This window comes from Aquarana catesbeiana, linkage group LG11 (assembly GCF_042186555.1).
Source record: "Aquarana catesbeiana isolate 2022-GZ linkage group LG11, ASM4218655v1, whole genome shotgun sequence".
In the NCBI taxonomy this organism is placed as follows: Eukaryota; Metazoa; Chordata; class Amphibia; order Anura; family Ranidae; genus Aquarana; species Aquarana catesbeiana.
Window position 1 is genome coordinate 209,519,808 of NC_133334.1, and position 22,859 is coordinate 209,542,666.

Consider the following 22,859-nt stretch of genomic DNA (forward strand, 5'->3'; position numbering starts at 1 on the left):
GCCCTGCCCAGTCTTTTGCTAAACTACTCAACCACTTCCACTCTCTGATGTCTACAACATATTGTTGTGTACACACTGTGCAAAAATCGGCCAGTTCAACAGAAACTGGCCAATTTTCAGTCAGTGTGTATAGCAGTCTGTCCAACAGAGATCTGTCTGATGACCAGCATTTTTCAAAGAGACCTGCTGGAAAACCAGCCATCGATCAGTGTTTGCAGCCAATTGCTGTGAGCACCGATTACTGTATTTTGGGGGGGGTGGCTGTCAAAATACAATAGCGCAGCAGGGAGGCACCAACATTGCTTGTGCTGGTATAGCGATCTGTCAGGTTTTTTTTTTAGGCTGAGCTAATCACTCTGTAGACCAAGACAACCACTAGGAGGGCTAAGCAGACCCTTTGAAGAAACACAGGTTGTATGCTGAGGACACGGGAAAACTCTGACAAGCTCAACAGGGTTTTCTGCACCCATCCAACAGATATAACAAAATGCTTCCAATGGCATAATTAACAGACCAAAAGGGTGCAAATGAGAAGAGTTCTTTGTTAGTGTCCATTCACACTTGTGTGACTTAAAAATTGTGTGATTTCCATTTTGACTTTACCATGCAACTTGATGCCATTTTGATACGACTTTGGATGAGTGCGACTTTGTTGTGACTTTGGCTTTGATCAATGTGATCGTTTTGTTTTGTTTAGACGTGTGCAGAGGAAAAAATTTGATTAGTTTTGTTTAGTTTCCTTATTTTCTAATGAATTCCAAATTTTTTTAGAATGATTCGAATTTGAATCGATCAAAAATTGATTGACCGATTCAAATTCTGCGTGAAGAATAGCTGGTTGAGAAGCGGGCCGGGAAGCTGGTTGCCGCGTCCTTAACAACCAACGACTCATTAGCTGACAGCTGAATGTAAACAAAAGAATGCCGGCAATGGAAAATAAAATAAATGAAAAAAACAGTGTGGGGTCCCTCCGCCCTATCCATACCAGGCTCTTCAAATTAAAAATTAAAAAAGAAATACGGTGTGGGGTCCCCCCCAGGATCCATACCAGACCCTTATCCGAGCATGCAGACCAGCCGCTCGCTCTTTCCCCCTCCTGAACCATACCAGGCAATATGCCCGCCCCCCCCCCCCCCACAAAAGCATGTTGATGTGGACAAGGGCCTCTTCCCCACAACTGTGGCCGGTGGTTGTGGGGTCTGTGAGCAGGGGGGGGGTTATCAGAATCTGGAAGCCCCCTTCAACAAGGGGGCCCCCAGATCCTGGCCCTTCCCCCTATGAGTATGGGGTACATGGTACCCCTACTCATTCACCAAAAAGTAAATAAATAAAACACAAGTTTTTGACAAGTCCTCTGACAGTTTTCAAATAACTAAGGGGTGGGGCCATCCAGTGAGGTCACCACCAGGTGGCCCCACCCCCTGGTGACATCGACTGAGGGAATGCTGGGTTTTTTAAATAAAGGAACTGTCAAAAACTGCCCTGTCATTTTTTACACTAATTTTTTTTTCTTTTTGGTGAATGAGTAGGAGCTATGTACCCCTACTCATTCACAAGGGGGGGCAGGCGGGATCTGGAGGCCCCCTTGTTAAAGTGGGCTTCCAGATTCCAATAAGCCCCCTGCCCGCAGACCCCCACAACCACCAGCCAGGGTCTTGGGGAAGAGGACCTTGTTCCCATCAAAATAGGCACAAGGTGTTTTGGGGGGGGGGGGGGAGAAGAGCCCCCCTGCTCCAAAGCACCCCTCCATGTTGAAGGCATGTAACTTGAAATGGTTCAGGAGGTGGGGAGGGTGGGCGCTTGCTCGCCCCCCCCCCCCCTTTCTTGACCTGCCAGGCTCCATGCTCGGATAAGGGTCTGGTATGGATTTGGGGGGGACCCCACGCTATTTAAAAAAAAATTGCCACGGGGTTCCCCTTAAAATTCATACCAGACTTTCATTGCCGGTATTCTTTTCACGCATGTATATCATGCAGCTGTGACTTTCATGTGACTTTTGAGGGTTTACATTGAAGTCTATAGCCCTCGAGTCGCATGAAAGTCAGACCAAAGTAGTGCAGGAACCACTTTAAAATCGCTGCGACTTTAAGTCACACAGATATGAATGATACTCATTGGGTGTGACTTGTCATGCGGCTCTGGGGTCCAAATTTGCACGACAAGTCGCACAAGTCATTTTTACTGTCAACAATATGTATTCAACATCCATCCATAAAGTCTATAATTTACTATGGGCACAGCTAGCCATGCAACAGCTGATTTTTATATACAGTGAACACCTACTGAATGCGTCATGACTGACTCAAAGCGCAGATTTTCCACACTGGAAGGCCCTTGTAATCAATCTGTGAGGAAAAGGGAATACATACGCTTTCATGGTTCATCAAACTGGTGCCTACTGCACTGAATTAGTGGTTCCTGTCCTACTATGTGTTGCCTGTTGGACAAACAGGTCTCATATAACATCTTCCAGTCAGCGCCAGCCAGAAAAAAAAAAAAAAAATACATCCTAAAGATCAGTTGGTAGATGTAATTTCTAGCTAAGAAAAATGACACCAAGCATTTAAATAAACAGATACACAGTAAAAGTCAAACTATGCATAAAATGGAAACACAGAAAACATTTATAATAGCATACAATTAAAGCCACTTGCCTCTAAATGCTGCTTAGCTCCCTGAAGCTCACATTCATATCGGTGTTTTATAACATCCAGGCAAAATCCCTTATAAATTCCTAAAAGGAAAATATAGTATCTTTACATTTCTGTAATGCTAAATAGGATTCTTGTATTCACCATAAAATCTGTTTATTGGAGTCTATTTAGAGATATAGGAAGTCTTTTACCTTTCAAAACATCCAAAAGTTCTCCTACTGAGAGATGAGCAACACAGCAAACAAATGCTAACAGGCACAAGAAAACAAAAAGGAAACTGGATATTCCCTACAGCTCAAAGAGCTGCCTAAAGGACCTTATGAAGTTATTGACAGAAGACAGAGTGGTCTTCAAATTTGGAAAACAGTTGCTTGATGCCAAAAACCTCAAGAAGCATTTACAAATGTAGTAGAGTGCAATTTGACATGAAAGGGTGGGACCTGACCTTGAGACCAAAAGTGGATGTTGGTCTGATGAGCCACCTAGCAGTTTTAGTAAATATAAACTGCTAAATACCTTTTCTCATCAGCAGTCTTGTGACTTCTATCAGTGTCTGGTTAAAGCTTGTAGGAGGAGTTTTCATTATCCCCCTGATTGTTCTATGAAGTTGCAGGACCCCTGACCTTCTGTCTGGACAGTGCTGATTGGCCCTGTGCTGATCACATGCATTCTCCCAAGAGAAGAAAAAAAAAAAAAAAAAAACACTAGCAATACACACCAAACTGAGCTTGTGCAGCTTGCCCCAAAGGCTCTGTTCTATCGGGAGATGGTTTAGGGGACTCTGGAAGAAGGGGAGGATCAGAGAAGACAGGATCAAACAGCCTTTTTTACACAATGCAGAGGATTAACCCCTCGGGCGGGTTCCATGTTAAGTATAACAAGCATGCTTTACTGTATATACAGACTGATTTTACTGTTGTGAGTTTAGTAACACTCTAAGTTGGCCATAGACGGTTCAAACTATCTATGGGCAGGCTGAATGTACCCAAGTTCATCGATCAACTTGGGTACAACCAGCCTGTCAGATTTTAAATGCGATAATTGCTATCACAGCAGCTAGCATTACTCACTCTGTTCTCCCAGCAGGTACGGCTCACCCCTCCTTGCCAGCAGAACATACTGGCTCCACAGGATGATGAGGAAATTGCAGGAAAAAAAAAAAAAAAAAAAAAAAAAAAAATCGCTCCATCTATGGCCCGCTTTACTCCTTGAAACAAATCCAGACAAATGGAGGGAAATTTTATTTTTGGTGAAATGGAGCCATACAGAAAGGAAAAACAATGCCCTGGTTGAAGTAAAGGGCAGAATCTACCTTAGTCAAGAGGAAAGTTCTGAGCCTGAAGGGGAATGGGTCTTATGGGTTCAAATGGTGCATTATGAAGCACAGAGCGAACCAGATTCAGATCCTACCACCATGCTTCACTGTAGGGATGGTATTGGCCAGGTGACAAGCAGTGCCTGGTTTCCTCCAGACATGACGCTTGCCATTCACACCAAAAAAAGTTCAATTTTTGTTTCATCAGACCACAGAATTTTATTTCTCATGGTCTGAAAGTCCTTCAGGTGCCTTTTGGCAAACTCTAGGTGGGCTGTGCCTTTTACTAAGGAGTGGCTTCCGTCTGGCCACTCTACCATACAGGGCTGATTAGTGGAATGCTGTAGAGATGGTTGTTCTTCTGGAACTTTCTCCTCTCTCCACAGAGAAATGCTGGAGCTCTGTCAGAGTGACCAATGGGTTCTCGGTCACCTCCCTGACTAAGGCCCTTCTCCCCCGATCACTCAGTTTGGCTGGGCGTCCCGCTCTGGGAGTCCTGGTGGTTCCAAACTTCTTGCATTTATGAATCATGGAGGCCACTGTGTTCATTGGGACCTTCAATACTGCAGAAATTTTTCTATACCCTTCCCCAGATCTCTGCCTTGATATAATCCTGTCTCGGAGGTCTACAAACAATTCTTTGGACTTCATGGCTTGGTTTGTGCTCTGACATGCACTGTTAATTGTGGGACCTTGTATTGAAAGGTGTGTGCCTTTCCAAATCATGTTCAATCAAACGAATTTACCACAGGTGGACTCCAATCAAGTTGTAGAAACATCTAAAGGATGATCAGTGGAAACTGGATGCAGTTCAATTTTGAGGGTCATAGTTACACAGTTGGTAAGGTTGAATAAAGACAACGGTCCATCCAGTTCAACCTGAGTGAGTGTGCGTGTCTACAATTGCCCCTATCCCTGTACACTGTGTCTTATTAAGATGCTAAAGGCAAAGGCTGTACATACTTATGAACGTGTGATTTTTTTTTATTTTTAATAAATTTGCAAAGATTTCAAACAAACTTCTTTCACATTGCCATCATGGGGTATGGTTTGTAGAATTTTGAGTAAAATAATGAATTTAATCCATTTTGGAATAAGGCTGTAACAGAACAAAATGTGGGAAAAAGTGAAGCGCTGTGAATACTTTACGGATGCACTGTAGAAGTGTTAAAAATGTTATCTTTATCAATTAACAAAATGGAAAGTAAATGAACAGAAGAGAAATCCAAATGAAATCAATATTTGGTTTGACCATCCTTTGCCTTCAAAACAGCATAAATTCTTCTAGGTACACTTGCATACAGTTTTTGAAGGAACTCGGCAGGTAGGTTGTTCCAAACATCTTGGAGAACAAACCACAGATCTTCTGTGAATGTAAGCTACCTCAAATCCTTCTGTCTCTTTATGTAATTCCCAGACAGACTTGATGTTGAGGTCAGGGCTCTGTGGGAGCCAAACCATCACTTCCAGGACTCATCGTTCTTCTTTACACTGAAGATAGCTCTTAATGACACTGGCTGCATGTGTGTGGTCATTGTCCTGCTGCAGAATAAATTTGGGGCCAATAAAACCTCTCCCTGTATGGCATGATGGATAAGTATCTGCCTGTAATTCTCAGAATTAAGGACACCATTGATCCTGACCAAATATCCAACTCCTTTTGCAGAAATGCAGCCCTAAACTTGCAAGGAACTGTTGCTTCACTGTTGCCTACAGACACTCAAACAAACTGGCATTTGCTATAGCCAAATATTTCAAATTTGGCTCATCAGCCCAGAGCGCCTGCTGCCATTTTTCTGCACCCTAGTTCCTATGTTTTCACTTATAGTTGAGCCGTTTAGCCTCATTTCCATGTCCTATGTACGAAAACATAGAACCGGGGTGCAGAAAAATGGCAGCAGGTGCTCTGGATTGATGAGCTAACTTTTAATTATTTGGCTGTAGCAAACGCAGTTTGCAAAAAATTGTTTTGGATTTCTCTTTTGTTCTTCTGTTTTGTTAATTGATAAAAAATAAATTATTAACATTTCTATTTCTGAAAGCATTCCCAATTTACTGCAATTCTTCACACTAGCCTAAAACTTTTGCACAGTACTGTAAGTTCTTGAGGTGCTCAACCTGACTGGCCCACTCACAAAGTGAGTCTTCTGAGACAGTGTAAGCTCTAAGGCAATGTCATGGACTTTAAAACTGGAAGCTAACTTTTTACCAGAGCAGAGTCTGGAAAGCATCCTACATGGAATTCAGAGCTTGAAGGTAATTTCAAAGAAATTTTCCTGAAGACGTGTGCTTGGACACGAAATGCATAGAAATTGAGGCTGTAGATGCTAGACACAGGAGCTATCCCCTCCACCCCCAGCTGAGATGCATGCCGTGCTTCCTGGTTTAACATTCTAGTGATGGATTGGCCCCTGCCTCATCCCACAGCTGTCATCTACTGTACTTGTAAGTGTATGTAAATGCTCTGACAATAAAGACAGTATTACACTATTGCCGTTTTTGGCTAATTTCTGGGAGAGCCAATCTTTACAGAATAAGAGAAGGATAAGGACCGTTCGGGACTTGCATTGAGTGTTATTATCAGAGGATCACCATTCACCATCTATGAATGTATGATGTTTGATCGTTATTGGAGATGCTCAATTAAAGTTCTTATCGGCTTGGAGGATCCTGGTTTGCTGAGGAAGTTTTTCCAATTTTATGCCTGGTGGTCACTCTGTGGCCAGATACATCTGGTGAGCAGATTTATTTGTCACTTTGGGTGAAGCTTTTAATCACAAGAAATTAGCATATTGCACTTTATGAAGGCACGGTGTTGGAGATTTTACCCACACAGAAGAAATACACCCATCCTTATTTGTCTCACAGATATAAATATTTTTTTCACATTCTTTCATATTAGGACTGGTTTATATAATTTATGATATATAAATTACATAGTTAGTAAGGATGAATAAAGACACCAGTCCATCCAGTTCAACCTGAGTGTGGGTGCGTGTCTACAATTATCCCTATTTTTTTATGTAAGGTACCCATATGGCGCCATCAATTTACGCAGCGCTCCACACATGCATCCCACACTCACATCGGTCCCTACCCTCAAGGAGCCCACAATCCAAGGTCCCCAACTCACATTCATATACTAGGGCCAATTTTGGACAGATGCCAATTAACCTACCAGCATGTCTTTGGAGTGTGGGAGGAAACCGGGGTACCCGGAGGAAACCCACGCAGGCACAGGGAGAACATGCAAACTCCAGGCAGGTAGTGTCATGGTTGAGATTCGAACCAGCCACCCTTTTTACTGATAGGTGAGAGTGCTACCCACTATACCACTGTGCCGCCCCTAATATGTGCTGATTATTATGTCACACCTATGTGGGTCTGGTTGATATTCACATGCTTATATGGTTTTGTGCCCAATTTTCCACATATTTAATTTCAAAGCTTTCCCTGCAATGTCCAGTCAGGTCTGGGAATGGCACTCCAAAAGCCAGGCTGAGGATGGCTGCAATCAGAAAGGCAAGATCAGGGAAGGTGAGGAAGTCATGTGACCAATGATGAAATGTATCGAGCGGAGCCAGAGAGGCCACTTACGCTTGTCACAAAAACCAGAAGTGGGGTGACTCCATTTTGGAAGAACACTGCTCTATATATTTTTTTCATCCTGTCAGTGCAATATTTGGCAATAAAAACAGTTTTACTTATTTATATGGGGTTGTATGATGAGATTCTTCCCTTCTTTTGAGCTACACCTGTATTGGAGACACTAAGGGCTCTTTCACACGGGGAGCCCATATGTCCGTTTTTCATCCTTCCGTTTTCGGATGAAAAACGGACATACATGTATCCCTATGGAGCGTCGGATGTCAGCAGTGACATGTCCGCTGACATCCGACCCGCTCCGATCCAAAAAGTGTAACGGAGGAAAACCCTACTTTTCCATTCATTTTCCGGATCGGATTGGGTGACGACGGACACTACGGTCCGTCATCACCCGATCCCCCATAGGGGAGAGCGGCGCTCTGACAGGTCCGTCGCTGCACAGTGTGCAGCGATGGACCTGTCATCTTTCTCCTCAGCGGGGATTGGCGGAGCGATCCCCGCTGAGTAAGCGGGCGTTCACGGGGCGGATCATCACTGATCCGCCCCGTGTGAAAGAGCCCTAAGGATCAGTCTCTTAAAGGGATCATATACGAAGTGACCCTTAACAGACGCAGGTGGACCTGCATGGAATAAATGCTAAAGCAGACGTGACCTATTATATTAGGTCAAATTCTAAGGTAAGCAGGCATTGAATACAATGGTGGATTGATGGTTTAGGGCAGGTCACATGTGAATAAGAATATTCGTATGGAAGATTGTTTGGCGTGAAATATATTTGTTGTTCAGGTTATTAGAGCACACAAAAAGGCACAAATGTTTTCTGGACACTCAATTTGACATTAAAAGAACTCTTATTTAAAAAGATACTTATGTAACTTTGTTTATATGTATATGTCACAATCTTTTTGTGGAAATTTTGATGGTCATACAATTTAGTAGTTTCACATGAGCATATCAACATTATTATTTATTATTGGTGTATTTTCACCAAGCTCACTGATTTCCTTAAAAGGGACAGCGCACCATTTATTTATTTTTCGTTTAGTATAACCCGAAAGACTTCCTGTGTCTTTCAATGGACTAAAAAGAAATCATGTTTTTTAGTTAGACTCTGACATGGTACAAAACAACCAAATCTGATAGTAACCTCTACTGATGGTTGTAATTTCCATGGAATTAGAGCTTCTGACTGATTTTTAAGTTGGATTTTCTGCATTTACATAAATACTGCTGGAGGAAATATAACACTCCTGGCATTATCATGGCATTTTAGCATTACAAATGTCTTATTCTAGTGCTATAAACATTTTTAATGAACTCAACCAGATAAAGCAGACATAACTGTGTTAATCTACAAACAGGGTGACCATATAGGGTCTGAATTTAAAATGTTATTCAATACGAATATTGCCTACAATAACTGCATATAAAATTGATATCAGAGAGATAATGAACTTCTCAGTGCAGGAGGAAATGCTCCAATCAATAGGCTAAGGAGCACCAACTGCTCCTTTCTGCAGAGAAAAGGGATTAAAATAAAAAAAAAGTTCTGGCTAGAAGGTATGGTGCCATTTTCTAATATAATCACAGCTAGACACCGGAAGTACAGGGCTTCTTTTAAAAAGGAACAGCAAAATGCAAATATGATGTGCAAAGTGCAGTTATATACCTATACAAACAAATGGAACCATTCATTAGTTAACAGATGAAGTTAAATAATTTAATAAAAACAATATTACAGTACAGATAGGCTGGAGGACTAGGTCCTATTACAAGAGATTTTGTGAGCTTATAGCTCTGCAAACACTCCACTAAATATATGAAAATTTATATTTTAAGACGCTCAGGTCCTTTGTGCATCATTAACTCATTTTGTGACAGAGAAGCTACAATTTAAAGGATTTACCTGCAACTTCAATGCGAATTTTCATGTTTTTCTGTAGGTCAGCCAAAGGGTTAATATACTCCATAGCTCTACCAGAAGACACCTCTTCCAATTTGGCTTTAAGCTGGTTCAGTCTTTCCTTGAATAACCTAGAGCATTACATGCACAGAGACAAGGAGCCCAATTCAATAGGATGGATAACTTATTTTAACTCCAGGTTTTCCAAGTATAACTTAGACATGTAATTGCCATTGTTCACACGTAAGATGGGAATTTAAATTTTTTCTCGGAAATTTAATTAAAGGAGAAGTATGGCTTGTTTGACTGTACTTCTCTTGTGGATCACATGATGTGCAGTCCGTTCTGCACTCCTGTGTCCCATTTTCAGCAAACAGCAGGCTGAAGCCCCCTGTCAGCTGATATCACAGTGTCGGTCCAGGCTGGGAAAAGATAGCAACCATATGGTCGGGATCCACCCAGGAACATGGACTGGCAGCAAACTCAGCCTCTCCGTGACCCGCTGAGAGCCTGAGCCAGCCGCTCCCGCCCCCACCACAGCCCAGAGCTAGTGACTGACAGTTACCAGCTTTCTGCTCCTGGAGCATGGAGAACTGAGTGATCAGCTGTGTTTAATCACTCGGCTCTCAGTCTTAGAGCCTGCGGGGGACCGATGGAGCATCGGACCAATGCTGCATCCACCTAGGTAAAGCCGAATACAAATATGCCAAATGTCGGACAGCATCGGCTGATTCAACAGAAACCAGCCAACATTCGGCCTGTGTGTACAGAAGCCGGCTTCTGTCGAGGGGGCATGACCAGATAAGGTCTGCCGAATGAATCCTGATCAACGCTCTCAGCCAATACCTGAGAGTGCTGACCGAAGTGTTCTGGCAGGGGCCGTCGCCCTGTCAGAACTCAATAGCTCAGCAGGGAAGATCGCTGTACTAACATTGGATTGGATTCAACCCCGTAATGTGTATGAGGCTTAAAGTGATTGTAAAGTCTTGTTAAAAAAAAAAATAATAACACAACAAACATGTCATACTTGCCTCCTCTGTGCAGTTGGTTTTGTACAGAGCAGCCCAGATCCTCCTCTTCTCCGGTCCCTCTTTGCTGCTCCTGGCCCCTCCCTCCTATCAAGTGCCCCCACAGTCAGCAGCTTTCTACGGGGTTACTGGAGCCGAGTCACAGCTCCCTGTGTCCATTCAGACACGGAGCCCCGACCCGGCCCCGCCCCGCCCCCTCTCTCCCCTGATTGGCTGACTGACAGCCGCGGGAGCCAACGGCGCCGCTGCTGTGTGTCAGCCAATCTGGAGGAGTGTCCCAGATGGTTTAGACACTCGTGGACATCGTTGAAGAGAGATCGCGATCAGGTTAAGTAATTAGAGGGTGCTGGGGAGGCTGCTACACAAAAAAGATTTTTTATATTAATGCACAGAATGCATTAAGATAAAAAACCTTCTGCTTTTACAACTCCTTTAAGTATGATTCTCAACTAAAAACAAAAACATACTTTATTTTATTTAAAGTTGGTGCAAACCAACTTTATCATTTTTTGGCAATCACCTGAGTTAAATAACGCAATGTCTCCAGTGTCTGTGCTTTATTAAAAAAATGCCCGTGTATACCTTATTTCCGAGTGGCGCTCACAGGAACGGCGGCTGGTCATGTGGGCGCCGTGCGGCGCACGGATGCATATCTAACACAGGGGATTGCCGGAAAATGATAAATTTATGATAGCAGGAAGGGAGGTGGGCACTGTCACAAGCTGACAGGCAGGCTGGGGAGGGGGGAGAGGACAAAGGAGAGAACGGATGACAGAGGCCTGTAAACTGACCATGGTGTCAGGGCTCAGCAGCAATTATAAACTGTGGTCAGTTTACAGGGGGGGGGGGGGCAGAACCAGGCAGGATCAACCAGGTATTTCAGGTGATAGAAGGGGCCAAATGACGCAGCACAAGCACTGTGCTGTTATTCATGCTTTAAAAGGGACAGGATTGTTTTTTTATTTTTTTTAGGGTAAAAAACGCTTTAATGCTTCAAGACTAAACCAAACCTAAATTTGTGAAACGCAATTCTAATACTAAGAGAGGAGACATTTCCTGTACAAATAATGCTATGATTAATATTACTGAAACTCACAAAAATAAGCATGAGAGCATTTTTTCAAATGTGGCATGCATAATGCTTTGCAAATCATTTCCATGAAGAGTAAATAAGAGAAAAATCAATAAAGAAGTCCACTTACCAGCAAGTTCTTCCAATACATCAAAAGGACAAGTGTGGATTACCTGTAACTACTAGATATGGGCAGATGCAGCGACTGCAACACTTACTTTTCTTTAAGCTCTGAGAATTGCTTTTCTAATTGACACATCTCATCAATACACTCGTTTCTGCGTCGTTCACAATCCATATCATCCATGTCTGCCAAAAAATGTATAGATTGTCTTTTATTGCACACTTTTGCCTCTTTACAATTACTGCCATTGTTGAAAAATAACTGATGATCCTGACAAAAATCAGAGCATTTCAAAATTCCTGTTTGAGCTGAGAACACAGTGCCTCTGTTGTACTAAAATCCTAGGCAGCAATGTCAGCTTTGCCTGAGTTTTTTACATGCTGGACTACAAAAAAACCTCCTCCTCTCATCTACATGACTTATGGGGGAGATCTCAGGCACAGTTGGCAAAACTTCTAGGCATTTCAGTGTAGCAGAGGCAACACTGTAAGCTCAGTCAGGAAGGAAAGATCTCTCTGGATTTCTGGCAGCATTAACAGGTAATTTTCTGTACAGGGGGAGGGGGCGCTTTCATTTTTTTTTTTTATTCTAATATTTAATTTTATTTACATTTTCTCTTACAGTCACTTTAATTTTTTTTTTTACTGAACTTTATTGCTATCACAAAGGATGAACAAAATCTCTTGTGATAGCATGGGCAGCGACAGGGCCTTTTTAATGGGAGATCTGGGGTCTAATAGACCTCAGATCTCTCCTCTGCCCTCCAAAGCAGCCGATTAAACGGAAATCAGTTTAATTGTCTGCTTTAGAAGCCGGTAACGGCTTGTCAACAAACCGAAAATGGAAGTGACAAAATCTCCATCGCTTCCAGTTTCTGACATCACAGAGAAGGTTAAGGAATGGAAGTTCAGTCAAGTCAAGTTGTTGACTTGCATTTAATTGTTACTTGTGTATGGCACTGTACTCTGTTTATGCTGTATTGTCTTGTTTTTCAATAAAGCACTCCTGATTTATTTAAAAAAATGAAATAAAAAAACAATCCCAAACTTATTGAAAGAATTGGATAGCTTTGATCAAATCTTGAACCTAAAGATAAATGACAATAAATCATAGGTGCTGAATGTGACTCTTTCATCAGATTTGGTGTGCCACTGTCAACGAGGATTCCTCTTAGTCTGGAAAACAGATGCAATTGCGTACTTAGGGATTCAATCACCTTCCAACCTAGGCACATTTTACTCTCATAACCACTTTTCCTTACGTCATAACATACAACAGGACTTTAAATGCTGGGAAAAAACTATGCTTCTCATGGTTTGGGAGAGCCTTAATCCTGAAAATTAACATTTTCCCAAAGTTACTGTACCTATTTCAAGCGATTCCAAACAAAATACTCGCTTTGTATAAGCTTTCCAGCATGTATATATGGAAAAATAAGACCCCCAGGATTAGCCTTACCACTCTCTCCCTGCCTAAAAGCAATGGTGGGATTGGCCCCCGGACATCCAAATTGTACTACAAGGCCTGCCATTTAACTAGATTAGTGGGTTGGCATTTCCCTCATGGCCTGAGAGATTGGGTCCAGCTAGAGCGATCCTTCATGTGTGGATCAGTGATAAAAAAAAAAATAAGGGAGTGGAAAAAAAATGCACCAGAACGCAACAAAAATGCATCAAAACACATAAAAATCATGAGAGTAAACGCACAGAAATTGTGGTGTGAACTGGCTCTTAGATATTATAGTAAGCATATTAGAGATACAAACCAGAACTCTCTTCCTCAGTCTCTGTCTGGCTAGCACTATCTTCCCCATCACTGTCAGCTTCTTCCTGACCATTCATTTCTGTAGCTGAATCCGCTTCAGCCTCCATTGTGGAGGATACCTGATTTTAGAAAGAAAAAAAAAACATGTTATTCCAAAATTATTATTCTTTCATTATTCAAAATTTAAACAGGGCAAGGGCATTGATACACCACAATGACACTCTCAGCCTCACCCTACACAAAGATTTTCCAACAGAACCAAAATAACGTGAGCGCTGTATAGAAAAATAAGCAGCTTAGCACACAAATGTGAATGTACAACCTTCAATGATCAATAAACCAAAACATGGTGTGCAGCGCTCAGCTGTGACAAACATACAAAAGTCTTAATAAGAGATGTACAAATAAAGTTCTAAAGTAAATAAATCAGTGATGCGATTGAAAAAAACGTCTGCGTCTACTCACCAGATGAGGGTCTACATTGGTGGAGGTGCACGGTCCTGGCTGTCCAAATCCTTTACACGCTGGGTGAAGTGTGTTTTATTTGATGCTGCTTGTTATTTCATTTCTGGTGAGTGTTTTAGACACAACACACCTGTCATTAGAATTACTTTGAACACACGGAAGTTTTTCCTCAATCACGTCACAGATTTATTTATTTTGGAACTTTATTTGTACATCACTTACTAAGACTTTTGTATGTTTGTCACAGCTGAGCGCTGCACACCATTTTCTGGTTTACAAAGATTTTCCAGCTTGCGGGACCACAAGAGACAGCAGACAGAGCAATCGTTGCTGGGTTTGGTCAACTAAGCTATTAACCCTTTATACCCCAAATCAGTGACTGCCACCAGATATTTATCACAGAGCTTGACAAATCCCAAGGCAACCAGAAACCGCATCTCGGCACCTGGGCTTCCACCAGCCTCAAGTGTCAAATCCCCACACTTCCAGAACCCCAAAGGGAGACACATCCCCTTAAACCACCCAGTAAGAAAGCCGTCCCACCAAACACCATGCCCGGCTCCAGTCCCTTCCATGTGCAAATTCAAGAGATACCATCTCCATCGTCTAAAATAAAGTCCTGTTAAACAAAACAAAAAAAAAAAAAAAAAAACTGGCACCTAACTTTTTTTAGCTGGCTAGATTCAAAGCAAATTCGTCAAGCCCTGATTTACTGTATCATAAATATCAACGTTCACAATATGAACAATAACACTTATGCCTTAAAATAAGTATCTGTAACACACTCACCACAGACAGGTATATCCAGAGATTTACCATATAGTACCGCTATTCAAAGAGAAAGGTATTCTTTAACCGCTTCAACACAGGGCACTTTCACCCCTTTCCTGCCCAGTCCAATTTTCAGCGCTGTCGCATTTTGAATGACAATTGCGCAGCCATGCAACACTGAACCCGAACAAAATTTTTATCATTTTTCCCCCACAAATAGAGCTTTCTTTTGGTGGTATTTGATCACCACTGAGGTTTTAATTTTTTGCGCTACAAATAGAGAGACCCCCATCTCTGTCGCTGCTATTGCTGTCACAAGGGATGTTTACATTCCTTGTGACAGCAATAAAAGTGATCAATTTTTTTTTTTTTTAAAGAAACAGTGTAAAAAAATAAAATAAAAATAAAATAAATAGTAAAATAATAGAAAAAAAATGTTTAAAGTGCCCCCATCCTAACAAGCAGTGGCGAACGCACATATATGTAAACAGCGACCGCACCACACATGTGAGGTATCACAGTGAACGTCAGAGCAAGAACAATCTAGCACAATACCTCCAGTGTAAATATAAACTGGTAACCTGCAAAGGCTTTTAAGCATCACCTATGGATAATTGAAAGTACCATAGTTAGTTTCCATTCCATGAGCGTGCGCAATTTTAAAGTGTGACATGTTTGGCAATCTATTTACTCGGTGTAACATCGTTTATATTTTACCAAAAAAAAAAAAAAATTGGTATTTTATTGTATTTGTGTTCACAAAAATTCATGAATGTGTATTTTTTTCAAAAAAATTGCATTTGAAAAGCTGCCGCACATATACCGTGTTACATAAAAATTGCAAAACCCACCATTTTATTCTCTAGGGCCTTTGCTTAAAAAAAAAAAAAAATTATTTATAATATTATATATATATATATATATATATATATATATATATATATATATATATATATATATATAAAATATTTGGGGGTTCTAAGTCATTTTCTAGCAAAAAAAAAAAAAGGATACATTTTACATGAAGAGAGAGAAGTGTCATAATAGGTTTGGGAAGCAAGTAGTTAATAAAAGATAATTGAAAAAAAAGCAAACAAAATATTTACAGAAAAAATGAAGATAATACAACAGAAAAACAAAACAAGTTTAAACATGAAAATACTAAAAAAAGTCACTGAGTTTAGCAATATCCAATCAGAGAGCAGAATAGATTAGTGGCTCTCATATATCCAGGCTGATCTAAGATGTTCCTTGCTTTAATGTTAAAAGTGGGCTCCAGACTACAGAACAGTCTCTCTTTTCTGGCCCCTGAGGAGGGTGTTGATAGAAATGATCTGACCAATGAGAAGGCCTGAAAAGTGGCTGATGGAACCAGTGGCATCTCCAGCTTTCCTATTTAGGGGGGGCACATGGGGGGACAGGGACAAAAGTAGGGGGCAACTATAAAATGCAAATTATATAATATATATATATATATATATATATATATATATATATATATATATATATATATATACCCTGGGGCCCTTTACTACAATCCCACAAATGGCCCTTTCACATGTTCTGCAGTGAGCTCCCTTCCTACTGTATTGGGGCCCCTCCAGGGTGGCAGAAAACAAGAGATATATGTCACCAGCATACCAAGAAAATATAAGGGTCCAATGCAGTGGGAGAACTATCAGGGTTGCAAAGGTTGTTGCCACCGGGCCCTGGTGTTCTGCCACTGTGGGGTTCCCCAGCCTCCTCTTGCTGTCCTGCCTCTGCTATTGACAGCGCTGGTCTGGCATCTCTTGGAATTTACAGGCTGGTTCTCCTGTCCTAAGGACGGGAGAAATCAGTCTGTTTTTTCAGTAACTGAGAGTCCTGGTGGAGTCCTTCCTGCAACTCGCTCTTCTCCCTGCCAATAAGGATTCAGGGGAAAGAGCAGATCGGACGGCCATGGTTGTGTGAGCGCTCGCATTATGCAGTGTCAGCGAGCAGAGGGAGGGGGAGGAATCACCCGCAGGAGCTGACTGGGGACGCTCTCCCTCTCAATAGAGACTGTGTTACTCCAGCGGCGGCCCGAGTAAGATGTGGCGCTTCCGCTATGGATACAAACAAAAAGACATTGCCTATTTGTAGGAAAAAAAAAAAAATATATATATTTTTTAATTGGGGGGGCACATGGTGGGGCACAGCATAATGTTGGGGGGTCAGGGCCCCCTCTGCCCCCCCCCCAGTGACACCATTGGATGGAACCTCCCAGCCTTTACGGTCATTTAGGCTGGATTCACACCTATGCAGTTATAGTGCTTTTTACATTTTGCAGATCCATTTAACATTGTTTCCTATGGAACACATTCTGTAGTTCAAATCTGCAAAATGCACTAAAAATGCATAGGTGTGAATCCAGCCTTAGCTGTCACTCCCTTAAGATACAGTTTTAACCACTTGACCCCTAGGCCTTTTCTAGCACATTTTTTTTTAAATGCAACAATCAGTATATTTTTCTTAGAAAATTACTTAGAACCCCCAAACATTATATATATTTTTAAAGCAGAGGCCCTAGAGAATGAATTAATGCACGTGGCAATTTTCTATGTCACATAGTGTTTGCGCAGTGGTTTTTAAAATGCTATTTTTTTAAAAAAAATACACTTTTTTGAATTTTAATGCAAAAAAAACCACAAAACATAACCCAATTTTTGGTAAATTTAAAAGATGATGTTATGCCGAGTAAATAGATACCAAACATGTCAAACTTTAAAACTGTGCACACCTGTGCAATGGCGACAAACGGCGTAAATTTTACTATTCTTAGGAACACATTAAAAGCCTTTACAGGTTACCACTTTAGATTTTACACAGGAGGTCTGATGCTAGAAATTACTGCCTACGATCTGATGTTCGCAGTGATACATCACATGTGTGGGATGATCACTGTTTGCACGCGTGCGTGACCAATGCATGTATTTGCTTTTGTGCACAGAGCACGAGGGGACAGGGCACTTTAAAAAAAAAAAAGTTTTTATTTATTTTTTTTAATTTTTACACTGTCACTTTCATTTATTTATTTTTTTTGTTATCACTTTTATCTGCTGTCGCAAGGAATGTAAACATCCCTTGTTAGAGCAATAGGCACGTGACGGGTACTCTTTAACCGCTTGCCGACCGGCTCACGCCGATAAATGTCGGCAGAAGGGCACGTACAGGCATATTAACGTACCTGTACGTTGCCCTTTATGAAGCAGCTTGCGGACGCACGCCCTCCGCGAACTCCATGAGCTTGATGTCCGCGGGGATACCCATGATCGTCTTACCGAGAGGGAGAACGGGGAAATGCTGATGTAAACAAGCATTTACCTGTTCTGCCTAGTGACACGGTCACTGATCACAGCTCCCCCCTGTAATCGGGAGCAGTGATCAGTGTCGTGTCACACGTAGCCCAGCCCCCCCCCCACAGTTAGAATCACTGCCCAGGACTCACTTAACCCCTACAGCGCCGCCTAGTGGTTAACCCCTTCACTGCCAGTCACATTTACACAGTAATCAATGCATTTTTAATCACACTGATAAAAAAAAAAAAAAAAAAAAAATCGATGATCACCACCATTACTAGTAAAAAAAAAAAAAATATTAATAAAAATTCCATAAAAGTAACCCCTATTTTGTAGATGCTATAACTTTTGCACAAACCAAACGCTTATTGCGATTTTTTTTTACCAAAAATATGTAGAAGAATATGTATCGGCCTAAACTGAGGAAAAAAATGTTTTTTTTTTTTATATATTTTTTGGGGATATAGATTATAGTAAAAAGTAAAAAATAATGCTTTTTTTCAAAATTGTCACTATTTTTTGTTTATATGATCAAATACCACCAAAAGAAAGCTCAATTTGTGGGGAAAAAAAGGATGTCAATTTTGTCTGGGAGCCACATTGCACGACCGCACAATTGTCAGTTAAAGCGACGCAGTGCCGAATCCAAAAAGTGCTCTGGTCTTTGGCCAAACAAATGGTCCGGGGCTTAAGTGGTTAAGGAAAGATCTGGGGTCCCTCCTCTACTCTTAAAAGCATTTGATCACACCAAGATCAAGATGATTAAATACTTTTCATTTTTAAATATGACACTGTTAACCTCTGGGTAAACTGGAAGTGATGTAAGGTCATTGCTACCAATTTCCTATATCATATCACCGACCATTGGGTCTAAAAAAACGACACCGCGATGATGCCTGCAGCTGCAGGCATCATTCCGGTATAACCACTTGAAGTCCAGAAACGTACCGGTACATCGCTGGTCATCAAATAGTTATAGTGATATTAAAGCGGACCTTCAGTCATTTTTTCATCTTTCCATCAATTAAATCTTCTGCCCTTATTTTAACTTTGGATAGTAAAACATTTGTTTTTCTGCCAGTAAATACCTTATACAGCCCACTTCCTGTTTCTTGTCCGGTAAAAAGCCTAGGGTTATGAAATCATGCACAGCTCTCTCTCACTCTCGTGAGAGTTTGCCAGGAAGGAAGAGGGGATGAATCATGAGGGCCAATGAGAGCTGCAGAGCTGGAGGTGTGCAACTGTGTGTCCGTGTAAATCCAGGAAGTGAACAGGCAGCAGCTTCAGCTGCCCACAGTTAAAATGATTGCAGCCAGACTCAGTGGAGGGAGATTTCTGCAGCATATCTGGCAAGTACAGAATCACAGTATATATAAAATAATATGCAAAGTGGTTGGAGAGAAGCTTCAGAATGGCAAAGATGTTTTTATTACAAATTATGTGAGCAGACTGCAGTTACTCTTTAAATTTAAGTTTTTATTCTTTTAAAAATAACAATATCTCATACTTACCTGCTCTGTGTAGTGGTTTTGCACAGAGCAGCCCTGATCCTCCTCTTCTCAGGTCCCCTGACAGCGATCATGGCTCCACCACCATGCCAAGTTCCCCCACAGCAAAATGCTGGCTGTGGGGAGAGCTGAGCAGGCTTGCTCCCGAGCCGCTGCTCTTCGTGTTCATTCAGATGTGGAGCCATGGCTCGGCCCTGCCCCACTCTTCTCATTGGCTCGCTGGCTGTAAGGAAGGAGAGTCCCAGAGAGCCGAGACTTTCATGCACATCGCTGGATTGCAATGGGGCTCAGGTAAGTATTCGCGGAGCTGCTGCATACAGGTTTTTTACCTTCATGCATTGAAAGCATGAAGGTAAAAAACCATGAGCATTTAGAACCACTTTAAATGTATTAATATTTTGAGTATACCCCATGTGTTATAATCTGGTAACCCATTTACTTTATTGTACAGCATGCAATTTCCATTTCAAAGACACTACAAATGATATCCCGCATATAGGCCTGTCACCCAGGATATGGGAGACAGCTATCCTACCTTTTATATACAAAAGCCTAGTCATGTGTGATCTTGATCCATTCAGTATTTTCTTGCATATTCAAATAAATAATCAATAGTAATATAGCTTTGTCATGTCTGCTTTCATGGATTATGTGTGGATTTTGACAGTACCACAAAGTCGGTGTCACACGGATTTGAACAGTTCCATTGCATGACATTAGGGTGTGACTTGTCATGCAATTTGGCCTGTCAAATCGCATGACAAGACGCACCAGTGTGAACGAGGAATAAAATAAAGCAACACCTGGCCTTCATTCCAGATCTTCTAAAGCATTCAATTGGTTATTTACAGCTTACAGCTAATCCCTGTTTATTAGTTGTCTATCTATTATTACAGCAGAATGGTTAAGTTATTCCTGAATGGAAATAGCCGTTCTTTTTGAAGTTTCCATACCCTTGTTAAGGCATTCAATTAGATATTTACAGATTTAGCTAATAACAGCTCTCTGGGCTAAGTAGGTTTTATGGCCTTGCTGGAAAAGTTGTGCATTCCTGAGTCATGTTCTGGGATAAGCTGGCTCTGGTGTCTCCTGTTCTAAAACAAATGGATTGGCTGACTTATGAATTTCAAAACAACATGGCTGCCCTGTCTTCTGAGAAATGCCAATGTATGCATTGTGATAATGTGAACTGGGCAGTGCTGTGAGAAAAGTCTTCTCACACCACTGCCCAGTTCACATTATCATCACAATGCATACATTGGCATTTAGGGTTGCACCGATACAGAGTTTTTTCACAAGTACTCATGAAAATGCTCCAATACCTGAAATTATTATTATTATACAGGATTTATATAGCGCCAACAGTTTACGCAGTGCTTTACAACATTAGGGCAGACAGTACAAGTACAATACAATTCAATAAAGGAGGAATCAGAGGGCCCTGCTCGTTAGAGCTTACAATCTAGGAGTCGATACCTTTGCGCTGCGATTTGAGCCCATACAAAATTAATGAGCTCAAATCACACTTCAAAGAATTGCATGCGATTTGAACAGGAATGCAGTATGAATCCTGTCCAAATCCCATACAGTTTTCCGCGCCACTCCTGTGTGATCCCAGCCTTTTCATAGTGATTTCAGCCTGGGTTCCCACAGGAGCAGTGCGGGAAACTGTATGCGATTCGGACAGAAATCGCAACGCATTCCTGTTCAATTCGTATGCGATTCTTTGCAGTGCAATTTTAGTCCATTGGGTATTGGTACTCGGTATCGGCAAGTACTAGAGTGAACGTATTGGTACTTGTACTTGCCGGTAAAAAAAAAAAGAAAGAAACGGTATCGGTGCAACCCTATTGGCGTTTATATCCTTATTATACAGGATTTATATAACGACAACAGTTTGCGCAGCACTTTACAACATGAGGGCAGACAGTACAGTTACAATACAAGAGGAATCAGAGGGCTCTGCTCGTTAGAGCTTACAATCTAGAAGGGAGAGTCAAGTGAAACAAAAGGTAATAATTATGGGGGGATGAGCTGATGGAGAAAATTAAAATACAGTTGTTAGGTGTGGGTAGGATAGGCTTCTCTGAAGAGGAGGGTTTTCAGGAATAGTCTAAAAGCTAACAGAGTATCGGACAGATTGGAGTAAGGAGTTCCATAGGACTGGAGTGGCTCTGGAAAAGTCCTGGAGGTGAGCATGGGAGGAGGTTGACAAGGGAGCTATAGAGCAGGAGGTCTTGAGAGGAACGAAGAGAACGATTAGGTTGGAATTTTGAAACTAGGCTAGTGATGTAGCTGGGGGATAAGTTGTGGATGGCTTTGTAAGTAGTTGTTAGTATTTTGAACTCAATTTGTTGAGGGAGCATATGTCAGTGGAGGGATTGACAGAGAGGAGTAGCAGACACAGAGTGATTGGTAAGGTGGATGAGTCTGGCAGCCGCATTCATGATGGATTGAAGGGGGAATAGCCTGTGTAGAGGTAAGCCAAAGAGAAGGGAGTTGCAGTAGTGGAGGCGAGAGATGACCAGGGAGTGAATTAGGAGTTTTGTGTCATCGGTTAGAAAGGGGCGTATTTTGGAGATGTTGCGGAGGTTGAGGCGGCAAGATTTGGACAGTGATTGGACGTGGGACTTAAAAGGAGAGTTCCGAGTTCAGGACTTCACCAAGGACCTTGGCATGTGGGGATGGGCTTATAGTTGTGTCATCAATTTTGACAGAGAGATCAGGGATGGGGCACGTGGGCGAGGAAAAATTATACGTTCGGTTTTGGATAGATTGAGTTTGAGGAAGTGGTGTGACATCCAGACTGCTATATCTGATAGTAAATTAGTGATACGTGAGGAGACGGAGGGAGTGAGCTGAGGGGTAGAGAAATAGTTTTAGTGACGTCAACATAGCGATGGTATTGGAAGCCAAGGGAGGCCATCAGCTGACCCAGGGAGGAGGTATAAAATGAAAATAGAGGTCCAAGAAAAGAACCTCGGGGGACACCAACAGAGAAAGGAAGAGGAGAGGAGGAAGTAGAATTGTAAAGGTGCGGTTGGATAAGTAAGAAGAGAACCCACAAAGACAGTGGAGTTTTTTTTGAGGAGGAGGGGATGGTCAACCGTATCAAAGGCAGCAAAAAGGTCCAGGAGTAGGAGTACAGAATAGTGTTCATTGGTTTTGGCCATTAGTAGATCATTTGTTAGTTTCAGGAGAACAGTTTCTGTGCAGTGTTGAGGACGAAATCCAGACTGAAGGCTATTCTCAGCAAGGTGGTCGCTCAGTCGGTTGTAGCCCAGACGAAGGGGAGCAAGGAGATGGGGCGTAGGTTGTCAAGATTGGTTGGG

At 41.8% G+C, this 22,859-nt stretch overlaps 1 protein-coding gene across 2 annotated transcripts in view; it reads right to left on the minus strand.

Annotated features, from left to right (window-relative positions):
* BRMS1 (BRMS1 transcriptional repressor and anoikis regulator) overlaps positions 1–22,859 on the minus strand; it is a 50,657-nt gene that overhangs the window by 22,861 nt on the left and 4,937 nt on the right. For both annotated transcript variants that reach the window (XM_073605234.1, XM_073605233.1), the window contains exons 2-5: positions 13,468–13,585; positions 11,797–11,887; positions 9,482–9,609; positions 2,655–2,734 (exon numbers count right to left, since the gene is read on the minus strand). In XM_073605234.1, the coding sequence (XP_073461335.1) occupies positions 2,655–2,734; positions 9,482–9,609; positions 11,797–11,887; positions 13,468–13,585 (417 nt within the window). The remainder of the gene's footprint in view (positions 1–2,654; positions 2,735–9,481; positions 9,610–11,796; positions 11,888–13,467; positions 13,586–22,859) is intronic.